The 12,901-nt window shown below is 40.0% G+C and overlaps 1 protein-coding gene across 3 annotated transcripts in view; it reads left to right on the plus strand.

The window, feature by feature from the left end:
• The window catches only part of TANC2 (tetratricopeptide repeat, ankyrin repeat and coiled-coil containing 2), a 386,861-nt gene that overhangs the window by 282,768 nt on the left and 91,192 nt on the right, over window positions 1-12,901 (plus strand). For all 3 annotated transcript variants that reach the window (XM_061144314.1, XM_061144315.1, XM_061144317.1), the window contains one exon: window positions 11,084-11,365. In XM_061144314.1, the coding sequence (XP_061000297.1) occupies window positions 11,084-11,365 (282 nt within the window). The remainder of the gene's footprint in view (window positions 1-11,083; window positions 11,366-12,901) is intronic.

Here is a 12,901-nt window from a genome sequence, read left to right on the forward strand (position 1 = left end):
TCACCATTTTCATTCATGAATTCATTTATTAAACATTATTGAATGTACATTCCCTATGACAAGAGCTGCCCTAGTTAGTAAGGACTTACCAGGTTGGGTAATTGTGGTAGGGTTAACTTGATGAGATGGGCTTCCCTGGTGGCTCAGAGGTTAAAGCGTCTGCCTGCAGTGCGAGAGACCCAGGTCCGATCCCTGGGTTGGGAAGATCCCCTGGAGAAGGAAATGGCAACCCACTCCAGTGTTCTTGCCTGGACAATCCCATGGACGGGGGAGCCTGGTAGGATACAGTCCACGGGGTTGCAAAGAGTTGGACACAATTGAGCGACTTCATTTCACTAAGTTGATGAGATACAAGGATAGAAGTGTAGGTGCTGACATGATTTTATCAGATACATATAGTTGATGGCCAAATACAGGAAGGATGTGTGGGATGTAAGGTTATTCATTTAAAAAGCTTGTTGACGTATATGGTGAAAAGCAAGAGATGTTGAGAATCTGAACCATATGTCACTCAGTTGAGGATTAATTAGGTTCTGAACTAAGAAATTAATGTGAGTTTTGTTATTTAGCCTTATGAAATAGATATTCTTATTATTCCCATTTTACAGATAATTAAACTGAGGCTTAGAATGATTTGGAAGCTCCTCCAGAGGTTATATCACTGTAAATAGCAGTGGAATGGCAAAAGAAAACAGGAAATATATCTGAAAGAAATTCCTCAAGAATCATTGTTAGGTCCTATGACAAATCAGATATAAAGGTCCAGAAAGAAGAAGTCCTGATGAGTCCCAGGTTTCTATCTTGGGAGACCAGACAGATGGGAATATTTAATTCACTGAGACGTTGAATGGAAAATAAAGAATAGGTTAAGGTAAATGAGATTACACTTTAGTTCTAAACATTTTAATTTTGAGACAGCTACTGGAAATCCACAGAGATAACTCTTATAAGTTGCTGAAAATGCTATACAGGAGTTTAGAACTGGGATCTGGAAGAGAAATATAAGGCATCACCACTTAGATAGTTGTAAAAGCCATTAGTCTATTCCTTTGAGATTACCCAGGAAGATCATGAAGAAGAAAAAAACAATAAAATACAGAACCTAAGATTGGTAGTATTTCAGAGAGAGGCAGAAGAGAAGAATCATTGAAGAAGAGGAAGAGAGAGCCCAAAAAGAACTAGAAGAAAGGGTTACTGTGTCAAACCCAAGAAGGGAATATATTTCAAAAAGTAGGGATTTGTTAATAAGTATTAAGTACTGAGCTGTGGTTAAGCATAAAAACTAAAAATAATTCACTGGACTTAAAAGTTAGAACGTCTTTAGTGTCATTAACAAAACAGTTCATCAGAGTAATGGGGGAGGAATCTAGACTAGAATGAGTTACTGTTACGGAACTGAAGACAGCAAGTGTGGCTCTTTCAGTAGTACGTATATACCATGGAATAGTACTCAGCCATAGAAAGGAATAAAATTGAGTCAGTTTATGTGGATGAACCTAGATCCTGTTACACAGAGTAAATAAGTCAGAAAGAGAAAAATAGATATCATGTATTAATGCATATATATGAAATCTAGAAAAATGGTATTGATGAACCTATTTGCAGGGCAAGAGTAGAGGCGTAGATGTAGAGAGCGGATTTGTGGACACCGGGGTGGGAAGGAGAGGGAGGGATGATTTGAGAGAGTAGGATTGACATACATGATAACATTACCATGTGTGAAATAGATAGCTAGTGGGAAACTGCTCTATAGAACAGGGAGCTCAGCTCGGTGCTCAGCGATGACCTTGATGGGTGGAATGGGAGGTGGGGTGGGAGGGAGACTCGAAAGGGAGGGGATATATGTATTGTTATGGCTGATTCACAGTGTTTTACAGCAGAAACTAACACAACATTGTAAAGCAGTTATATTCCAATAAAAGTTTTTTTTTTTTAATGTTGGGGGGTGAAAGGATGAAGGGATATAAGTCAGCAGTTCAAAGGGGTGAGGGCTCTAGGAGAGTCCACATGTTCTCAATATCCTTTTCATTGTTTTGTTTTAAATAAATGTGTGTGGGAGGAAGGTGATTAGGTTACACTGGATTCTTTTTTGGCTTGATGGTGTGAACAGAGGTACCCACAACCGCAGTTAACCAACAGACTCTGTCCTAGGCACACTTTTGTAGTAACTTGCTTTAATCCTCTGATGTCATGATTATCCCTGATTTAAAGATTAGGAAAACTGAGAGATCAAGAAGATAAGTAACTTTCCTAAGGTTGCACAGCTAGTGAGTAACAAAGACAGGATACCAACTGAAGCAGCCTGGCTCCAAGTCCAGTTTTACCCACTCTGCTATAGGTTTCTCTGCTGACCCCAAAAGTGACTCTGCTTTATTTAATCTGTTTGTTTTTTTTTTAAAGCAGAAGTTATCTGAAATGAATATGTCTCAAGCTGTTATCTTTAGATTGTTGTTTAGGACCTGCTTCAAATTGCTTTACATTTTTCAAAAACTCCATTTCCTTGGGTAGGAGGACCTGCCTACTGTAGTCCTTTTCTTGAGTGCCATAAATAAGCAACAGACCCTAAACAGACTGACTCTTATAAAGGGGAGTGTGAGCCTTCCAGAAACTCAGTAGGAAGATGAGCCCTGCCTTGGTTTCATAAGCATACTTTAGAATAAATATAACATGTTTATTGACTTACGTTGGGTGCTAATGTGATACCAGGTTTTGTCTGAAGCACATGTGTTTTTCCTGTGCTGTATGGAGAATAGCATGCACAGCCTGAACCCTGAGAATAAGCCTGAAATTATCTTTTTGTTCTGAGGAACAGAGGTGCTTCCAGGCTAGACTTTACAGCCATTGTGGAAGAATGTGAGGAAACACAACCCTACTCGTGTTTGCACCAGACCTTGGCTGTATGACACAGACCCTTTCTTCTGCCAGTCCTGTGACTGACTTCTTTTCAGATGATTCATGGTTGTTTTCCATGAGTAAATATGCTTTAGTCTAAATCCAGTTAGAGCTCTTTTGCCCCCACTTCCCCTTCCCCTTTTCCTCTGGCTGCAGCTGTTTATATTTGCGTTGGGACAAGCTGGTCTATTAGCCCTAATGCACTTTTGTTTGTTTTTTAAATGTTTATTCTTTGCTCTAGCTAAAGAAAGGTCCGTTTTCTCTGTAAGTCTAGATGCATGATTATTCATATTGATGGTCTCACAGAGACCGTTTCCTAGAGAGCTTTCATTTGTCTGTCGAAAGCCTAATTTGCATTGAAGAGATGTACACACAGATCTGAGTCTTGAGTGGTTATTACATTTCTTAAAAAGAAAAGAAAAACTGCTTTCCAAAACTTTTCGTGTTTGTGTACTCTATTGGAATGTTTTTCCTTTTGGTGCTTTTTCTTTCAACATTTTATTAGCAAAATTTTCAGATATACCCCAAAAAAGACAGTTTCACAATAAACACTCATATACTTGCCTTGATTATGTCATTAATGCTTTTTTATTTCTATCACATATCTATCCATTCTGCCCTTCTCTTCAACCACACATCATTTTTTTTTACAAATTTCAAAGTAAATTCCAGATGTCAGTATACTTGGGAATGTTTTGAGAAGCATGGGATGATCTTCCTGCTCTCTTGCTGCCCTGGGACAGCCACTTCTTGGGTACCAGGGCTTAGAGAACCGAATCTGTTGCTAAATGTATGGTTTAGCTCAGTTTTTTTCCCCTTGGCTCAGCTACAGTTGCAGTGGTCCTTTCTCATTGGATTATTTCAGTGGTTTCTGCTTTAGAAAATCTCTTGGAAGCCAGCTGATCTCCTAAACAAAGAAACATTTATTTAGGAAGATGAACGCCACAGAAAGTATTCATTACCTCCGAGTCCCACAGCGCAGGCCAAAGCGCCTCCTTGTTCATATGCTCTAAATTTATTGTTGGTACATAGAGATTGTGACTTTCTTTTATCATATTGATCTGACAAAAGCCTTAAATTCTGAGGTACAGAAATCATTTCTGGGCTGTTCTTGGTGTCTACAGTTGTTTTACCATATGGTGCTGGGTTAATTTTGTCTGTTCTTCCCTTGAGGCTTTTGTGAATTGATTACATTTTTAGAAATTTTTTAAAATAACTTTTAAAAATGTCAAAGCTTTCTCAGTAGAATAAAATGTGATGAGAGATTACGTCAACATGAGAACAAGTTATCTTAATAGCATTTTTCTCAGAAACTTCAGCATTGAAGTTGAGTCTGTACTTACCCTGTATTATAAATCGGCATCGGTCAGATTCGTGAAAGCCCCTTTTGAGACAAAATGTTAAGTAATCTTAGACCTGAACAGATAAGTCTGTTAGTCTAGAAAACACCTGAGTGTCTCAGAAGTTCTTCTGTCTCTCTCTGGCCAATCATGCCATTTCTAAAGGGAAGCATATAGGTGATTCCCTATATGAGGTGAAGGAAAAAGAAGCTAGCCTAGCCAGTCAGCCAGGTCTGCTCTGTTCTCGTTATCAGTGATGTAACTGATGACCAGATTTCAAATTTAATACTGATATGCTATAGAGAAACAACCTAGTATAATACAAAAAAAACGTGGATTTTGGAGTCAGAATTAGGAGTTTTTTTCTTTATTTACCAATTCTTTTTAATGGGAGTATAATTGTTTTTCAGTGTTACACTAGTTTCTGCTTACAACAGTGTGAATCAGCCATATGTATACATATGTCTCCTCCCTCTTGAGCCTCCTGTCTCATCCCCAATCCCACCCCTCCAGGTCATCACAGAGCAGCAGGCTGAGGTCTTTGTGCCAAGCAGCAGCTTCCCCTTAGCTATCTGTTTTACACATGCTAGTGGGCACATGTCAGTGCTCCTCTCCCAGTCCATCCCACCCTCCCCTTCCCCATCCCCCATGTCCACAAGTCCATCCTCTATGTCTGTGTCTCTCTACTCCTGCCCTACAAATAGGTTCATCAGTACCATTTTTCTAGATTTTATATATATGAGTTAATTTACAATATTTTTTTTTAAAAAGAATTGGGTTTTGATTCTGGTTCTGAAACCAGCTGTTTGTGACCTGAGATCTCTTCTTGGACTCATATCAAGCCAATTGATCTTCTGTTCTCTCCTTCTTCTCTGGGAGTCCTGTGATTGCTCAGCCAGAGCTCAGCAGGTCTGTGTGAGTGTCTGCCCACCAAGGGCACTCAGCTACCCAGGAACGCCCTTGCATGGTGAACAGCCCTCTGCTGTCTAGTGACATAATTGGAAAGGATGGAGTGAGGCGCTCCAAGGATCAGTCCTTCCACTGAAGCAACCGTTAAGCTGGCGAGTCTGACAGAATCCACTTTTTCAGAACTTTGGAATTGCTAAGCAAAGCGAGAAAAGCAGGTTATGAAACAGTATCTATAGTACGATTTTTGTTTTAAAAATAAGTATCTATTGGTACAGACAAAACTCAGGAAAAAAGTGAATTGTGTTTCTCTCTGGCTAGTGGGAGTAAGATTATTATTCTGTTTATCTGCTATTCCTAAATTTTCTGTAGTGAATATGTATTACTTCCATAAAAAATAACAAAACTAAAATAGAACAGTTTGGCAGTCTCTCAAGAAGCTAAAACATATAGAGTTTCCATATGACCCAGCAGTACATTCAGCTGTACTGCTCCTGGAAATATACCCAAGAGAACTGAAAACACGTGTACAAAAACCTGTACATGAATGTTCACAGTAGCATGATTCATAATAGCCAAAAAGTGGGAACAGCCCAAATGTTTGTCAGATGATAAATGGATAAACAAAATGTGATATATCCATATAATGGAATATTGTTCAGCAATAAAAGAACAAAGTACTGATACATGTTACAGCATGGATGAACCTCAATTCAGTTCAGTCGCTCAGTCGTGTCCGACTCTTTGTGACCCCATGAATCGCAGCACTCCAGGCCTCCCTGTCCATCGCCAACTCCCTGAGTTTACTCAAACTCAAGCCCATGGAGTTGGCGATGCCATCCAGCCATCTCATCCTCTGTCGTCCCCTTCTCCTCCTGCCCTCAATCTTTCCCAGCATCAGGGTCTTTTCCAATGAGTCAATTCTTCGCATGAGGTGGCCAAAGTACTGGAGTTTCACCTTCAGCATCAGTCCTTCCAATGAACACCCAGGACTGATCTCCTTTAGGATGGACTGGCTAGATCTCCTTGCAGTCCAAGGGACTCTCAAGAGTCTTCTCCAACATCACAGTTCAAAAGCATCAATTTTCAGCACTCAGCTTTCTTCACAGTCCAACTCTCACATCCATACATGACCACTGGAAAATCCATAGCCTTGACCAGACGGACTTTTGATGGCAAAGTAATGTCTCTGCTTCTTAATATGCTATCTAGGTTGGTCATAACTTTCCTTCCAAGGAGTAAGCGTCTTTTAATTTCATGGCTGCAGTCACCATCTGCAGTGATTTTGGAGCCCCAAAAAATTAAGTCTGACACTGTTTCCACTGTCTCCCCATCTATTTCCCATGAGGTGATGTGACCAGATGCCATGATCTTAGTTTTCTGAATGTTAAGCTTTAAGCCAACTTTTTCACTCTCCTCTTTCACTTTCATCAAGAGGCTTTTTCTTCACTCTCTGCCATAAGGGTGGTGTCATCTGCATATTTGAGGTTATTGATATTTCTCCTGGCAATCTTGATTCCAGCTTGTGCTTCTTCCAGCCCAGCGTTTCTCATGATGTACTCTGCATGTAAGTTAAATAAGCAGGGTGGCAATATACAGCCTTGATGTACTCCTATTCCTATTTGGAACCAGTCTGTTGTTCCATGTCCACTTCTAACTGTTGCTTCCTGATCTGCATACAGGTTTCTCAAGAGGCAGGTCAGGTGGTTGGTATTCCCATCTCTTTCAGAATTTTCCACAGTTTGTTGTGGTTCACACAGTCGAAGGCTTTGTCGTAGTCAATAAAGCAGAAATAGATGTTTTTCTGGAACTCTCTTGCTTTTTCGATGATCCAGCGGATATTGGCAATTTGGTCTCTGGTTCCTCTGCCTTTTCTAAAACCAGCTTGAACATCTGGAAGTTCACGATTCACGTATTGCTGAAGCCTGGCTTGGAGAATTTTGAGCATTACTTTACTAGCATGTGAGATGAGTGCAGTTGTGCGGTAGTTTGAGCATTCTTTGGGATTGCCTTTCTTAGGGACTGGAATGAAAACTGACCTTTTCCAGTCCTGTGGCCACTGCTGAGTTTTCCAAATTTGCTGGCATATTGAGTGCAACACTTTCACAGCATCATCTTTCAGGATTTGAAATAGCTCAACTGGAATTCCATCACTTCCACTAGCTTTGTTCGTAGTGATGCTTTCTAAGGCCCACTTGACTTCACATTCCAGGATGTCTGGCTTTAGGTGAGTGATCACACCATTGTGATTATCTGGGTCGTGAAGATCTTTTTTGTACAGTTCTTCTGTGTATTCTGGCCACCTCTTCTTAATATCTGCTGCTTCTGTTAGGTCCATACCATTTCTGTTCTTTATTGAGCCCATCTTTGCATGAAATCTTCCCTTGGTAAATCTAATTTTCTTGAAGAGATCTCTAGTCTTTCCCATTCTGTTGTTTTCCTCTATTTCTTTGCACTGATCACTGAGGAAGGCTTTCTTGTCTCTCCTGGCTATTCTTTGGAACTCTGCATTCAAATGGGAATATCTTTCCTTTTCTCCTTTGCTTTTCACTTCTCTTCTTTTCACAGCTATTTGTAAGGCCTCCTCAGAGAACCATTTTGCCTTTTTGCATTTCTTTTCCATGGGGATGGTCTTGATCCCTGTCTCCTGTACAATGTCACAAGCCTCCATCCATAGTTCATCAGGCTCTCTGTCTATCAGATCTAGTCCCTTAAATCTATTTCTCACTTCTACTGTATAGTCATAAGGGATTTGATTTAGGTCATACCTGAATGGTCTAGTGGTTATCCCTACTTTCTTCAGTTTAAGTCTGAATTTGGCAATAAGGAGTTCATGATCCGAGCCACAGTCAGCTCCTGGTCTTGTTTTTGCTGACTCTATAGAGCTTCTCCATCTTTGACTGCAAATAATATAATCAATCTGATTTCAGTGTTGACCATCTGGTGATGTCCATATGTAGAGTCTTCTCTTGTGTTGTTGGAAGAGGGTGTTTGCTATGACCAGTGCGTTCTCTTGGCAAAACTCTATTAGCCTTTGCCCTGCTTCATTCCGTACTCCAAGGCCAAATTTGCCTGTTACTCCAGGTGTTTCTTGACTTCCTACTTTTTGCATTCTAGGCCCCTATAATGAAAAGGACATCTTTTTTGGGTGTTAGTTCTAAAAGGTCTTGTAAAAGGATGAACCTCAAAAATATGCTAAGTGCAAGAAGCCAGATGCCAAAGAGTAATATATATGTGAAAGGTCTCAAATAGGCAACCCTGTAAAGACAAAGTTTTTGGTTGCCAGGGGCTAGGGAAATGGTGACTAGAGAGTGACAGCTAATGGGTAAGTGGTTTTCTTTGGACAATGATGAAAATCTTTAAGAATTAAATAGTGATGGTTGTGCAATTTTGTGAATGTACTAAAAAACCACTGGTTTACATACTTTAAAAGGATGAACGTTACAGTATGTGAATTATAGCTCAATAAAATAATATTTAAGAAAAGTAAAATTGAAAAGTAAAGTAGAATCTATTTAACTGTAAGATACTAGAGTTAAGAATATTTTTAGCAAGTCAAAGTCTATTTTTCACCTAATTCTGTAATTATATATGTAACCATGTATCTATATCTCCACAGCCTTTTCTTTTTTTAAGTGAAAATTGGGGACATTTTAAAACTGACATAGGAAACTATTTGCTTCTATTATTAGAGTTTGACTTTATATTTTTAACTTTTGTACTAGTTTTGGAATTAACCTTTTTTAAAATGCTCAGTTATCATTCAAATTGCTTTGCAATAGTTTTAAGTGAGAGTATTTACATGTGTGTGTTTTTCTCAAGTAGGCTGCCATCTCCAGGTTCTATATTAAGATGTTGGAATGGTTTAAGTATGTTCTAGAATAATATAAGCAGTATAAGTAGACCTAATTTCCACTTTTATGATTTCCTTTCTCCCGTCTCATCCCCTTCCCACCTCTGACATTTATTCTCTAAAACATAATATGGGGTTAGAATATAATGCTTTGTTTTTAATTAAATCTTTCAGTAAGCATTTATTGAGCACCTACTGTGTGTCAAGGTACTGTGCTAAGGTTAACAATACAGAAATGAAATTTTTAAAAATAAATAATAATATAAAAATAAATGATACATCTTGTTCAGTTGCTCAGTTATGTCTGACTCTCTGCACTACCATAGATTGCAGCATCCCAGGCTTCCCTGTTCTTAACCATCTCCTGGAGTTTGCCCAAATTCATGTCCATTGAGTCAGTGATGCCATCCTACCATCTCACCCTCTGATGTCCCCTTCTCCTCCCGCCTTCAACCTTTCCTAACATCAGGGTCTTTTCCAATGAGTCAACTCTTCACATCAGGTGGCCAAAGTATTGGAGCTTCAGCTTCAATCCTTCCAGTGAATATTCAGGATTGATTTCCTTTAGAATGGACTGGTTTGATCTCTTTGCTGTCCAGGGGACTCTCAAGAGTCTTCTCCAACACCACAGTTCAAAAGCATCAATTCTTCAGCACTCAGCCTTTTTTTATTGTCCAGCTCTCACATCCATACATGACTACTGGAAAAACCATAGCTTTGACTTGATGGACCTTTGTAGGCAAAGTAATGTCTCTGCTTTTTAATATGCTCTCTAGATTTGTCACTGCTTTTCTTCCAAGGAGCAAGTGTCTTTTAATTTCATGGCTGCAGTCACCGTCCACAGTGATTTTGGAGCCCAAGAAAATAAAGTCTGTCACTGTTTCCATTGTTTCCCCATCTATTTGCCATTAAGTGATGGGACTGGATGCCATAATCTTTGTTTTTTGAATGTTGATTTTAAGCCAGCTTTTTCACTTCTCTTTCACCTTCATCAAGAGGCTCCTTAATTCCTCTTCACTTTCTGCCATAAGGGTGGTGTCATCTGCATATCTGAGGTTAATGGTACATTTAGAACAACTGTTAATTAAGAAGACATTTAACTCAAATATGAGAGGTCAGGCAGGACTTCTTTTTACCATCAGTATTATTAGGAGGTTGATCATTGAAACCAAGTCATATTACGGGTTTTTAGAGAACCATTGCACATAGAGCTCATGCTTGGCACTTACCACATCTCACAACTGCATAAGCACAGAGAAGAGTCTTGAGGAAAGCAATAGGGATTTGTCCCCAGTACATGTGTATAGAAGCCAGAAATCTTTTTTAATTGGCATGAATACAAGCAGTACAGGTGCAGAGATGTTAAGTGGAAGTTGAGTTTCTGCTTTCTTGACCACTTAACGTACCGAAAACCTTTTACACCATCAGAACTTTTACTTCCCCTAATATGCTTGCTATTTTTTTCTTTAAATATCATCATGAACTTAAAGGAATCACTGTTTTTTACTAGTGTTTTTAAAGAAACAGACAGGTTCTCTTCACATTGCTTTCCATGGGACCGATATGTAGTAGTGTAGTCATATTGGTGGTTAAATACTGAAATATGACCTTGCAGGTTGGTAAAGAACTAATGCTGTCAGCCATCTGGATTCCCTGCCACACCCCAGCCTCTCCCGAGACTCCAACCCTACATATCCCCGCAATCCAGCATTTTAAAGGTTATCCCCGGGCCAAGGAGGAGGCTTGAGGGACTCTGCGTTTTTACTACTGTTCCTAATTGCCAGCACCTGGGCCAGCCCCATTGTTAAATCATTTTGAGTATCACACTGACTTTCTGACTATAACATAAGTTACTGCTGTTTTAACCATGTTTGTGTTCTGCCAGCTGCAGTCGCAAGTAGCTCTAGCTCATGTATCATTGCCTCTCTGTACAGAACCAAAATTCAGAGTTTTCTTATTTTCTGAATAACCCAGAATACCCTCACAGTGTAACTCTCAATGGTCTTGTAAACCATACTGCTTTTTTGCTCTTCATTTCTCTCAGTGTTGACAGTTTGGCCTGAGTCCCCTGTTCTCTTATTGTTCCTTCCAGTCCGCTTTGCACCTTACAGACCTCCTGATATCTCCCTGAAGCCCCTGCTCTTTGAAGTGCCCAGCATCACTACGGAGTCAGTGTTCGTTGGTCGGGATTGGGTTTTCCATGAAATAGATGCTCAGCTTCAAAGTTCAAACGCCAGCGTGAACCAGGGAGTCGTGATCGTGGGAAACATTGGGTTCGGCAAAACCGCCATCATCTCCAGACTGGTGGCCCTCAGCTGCCATGGAACACGGATGAGACAGATTGCCTCTGACAGCCCACATGCCTCCCCCAAACGTAAGTACCCCCTTTTTTTTTTAAAGAACTCTCTGCTACATGGCTCTGAAATTTCATCTTTATATTAAGTCTCAGATCCTTTCATTTTCTGATCTGCAAAACCTGATTTGCATGTGAGGATCTTCAACTCAGAGTCGGGAGAAGGAATGTAATACTCTGCTGACATTTAGCCCACATAGCCGACAATCACCTGAGTGTAACAGAAAAACCCTTTCTCTCAGAATGAATGTATGAGTCTGCCCTCCTGACTGGCTGGCTGGCCCGTCCTTTGGGTAATGACTATAGCTGTTGCCTGTTAGAGCTGTTTGCATCCATTGCTGTTAGCTTTTGCTCAGCCTGTGCCCAGCTTTTCTGGCACAGCCTGTTTGCAGCCTCCATTTCCTTGCGATTGGTATCTGTTGCACTGCTTGGGTCTGAATTTCGTTGTGTCCTTGAAGAGTTTCTCCTGCTTCCTTGTGAAGAGATGTTGAGATCTCATTATATATTCATGCTTCTTTAATCACAGGCAGGGTGCAGTTTAACGATCACCGTCAGGATCTTGTTTGTTTTTGAAGTACTTGCATGGTCCTTAGTACCAGGTGCTCTCTAAGAGTTTAACAAATATTAGTTCATCCAGTCCTCTCAGCAACTCAAGTGAGGTAGTTCCTGTTATCTGCCTTTCACAAATAAGTGGTTTGAGGCTCAGAGAGGTTAAGTAAGCCTCCCAGGTTTCACAGCCAGTAAAGAGTGAAACTAGAATTTGCGCCTAAGCAGTCTGGTTTCAGAGGCCAGTCTCATCCATTTTGCTGTGATCCCCTCTGTTTATGCCTGGAACTCCCATGAGTTGAGGAGCTAAAAGGAAATGTATGGGTATTCTTATACATAGTATATGTAGAGAACCACAAATTAGATGATCTTTAAGATTGATTCCTATGCTAAAATCACACTCCTATGTGATTCTAAGATGTCTTCATGTTTAAAAGTAACTGTTCATACCTATTCCAGTATTTTCCTTAGCGTGCTTACATATCACACCAGACTACTACTTATCTGAGTCATCCAAGAGGTTAACTGTTTGAGTGTGTCTACCTGGCTTCTGCTAGTTATAAGAGAACAAAAAGAAACTATTGCTCTGCTAGCCCAAATGAGTAATCTAGCTCATCATAGATTTCCAGACAGCAACCACTAGAAATGATTGGTTTGAGGTCATAGTAGCTACAGAGTCTAGCTCAGTGCTGTGGGAACTCAAGAAAAACTCACTGAGCAACCCCCAAATATCCTGACTTCTGTTGACATTAATTAACGTAAGCAGATCGCCTCTGGTAAACTTACAGATAATCTGACATGTAGAAGAACTAGTGTCTAGAAAGAAAACCAGTTGAATCAAGAGTCCCTGTTTGCCTGGGTGTAGTAAGAATTAGTACAGAAGAATTCATGTCTTAAGAGCCATATCATGCTTAGTTTCTGGATGAAGCTTTTCTGAGGTAGATTGACAGAACGTCAAAGGAGTCAAGAGTCCACAGATTGAGTCCGAGTGCTCAAATTGACAATACTCTG

Source organism: Dama dama, chromosome 5 (genome assembly GCF_033118175.1).
Source record: "Dama dama isolate Ldn47 chromosome 5, ASM3311817v1, whole genome shotgun sequence".
In the NCBI taxonomy this organism is placed as follows: domain Eukaryota; kingdom Metazoa; phylum Chordata; class Mammalia; order Artiodactyla; family Cervidae; genus Dama; species Dama dama.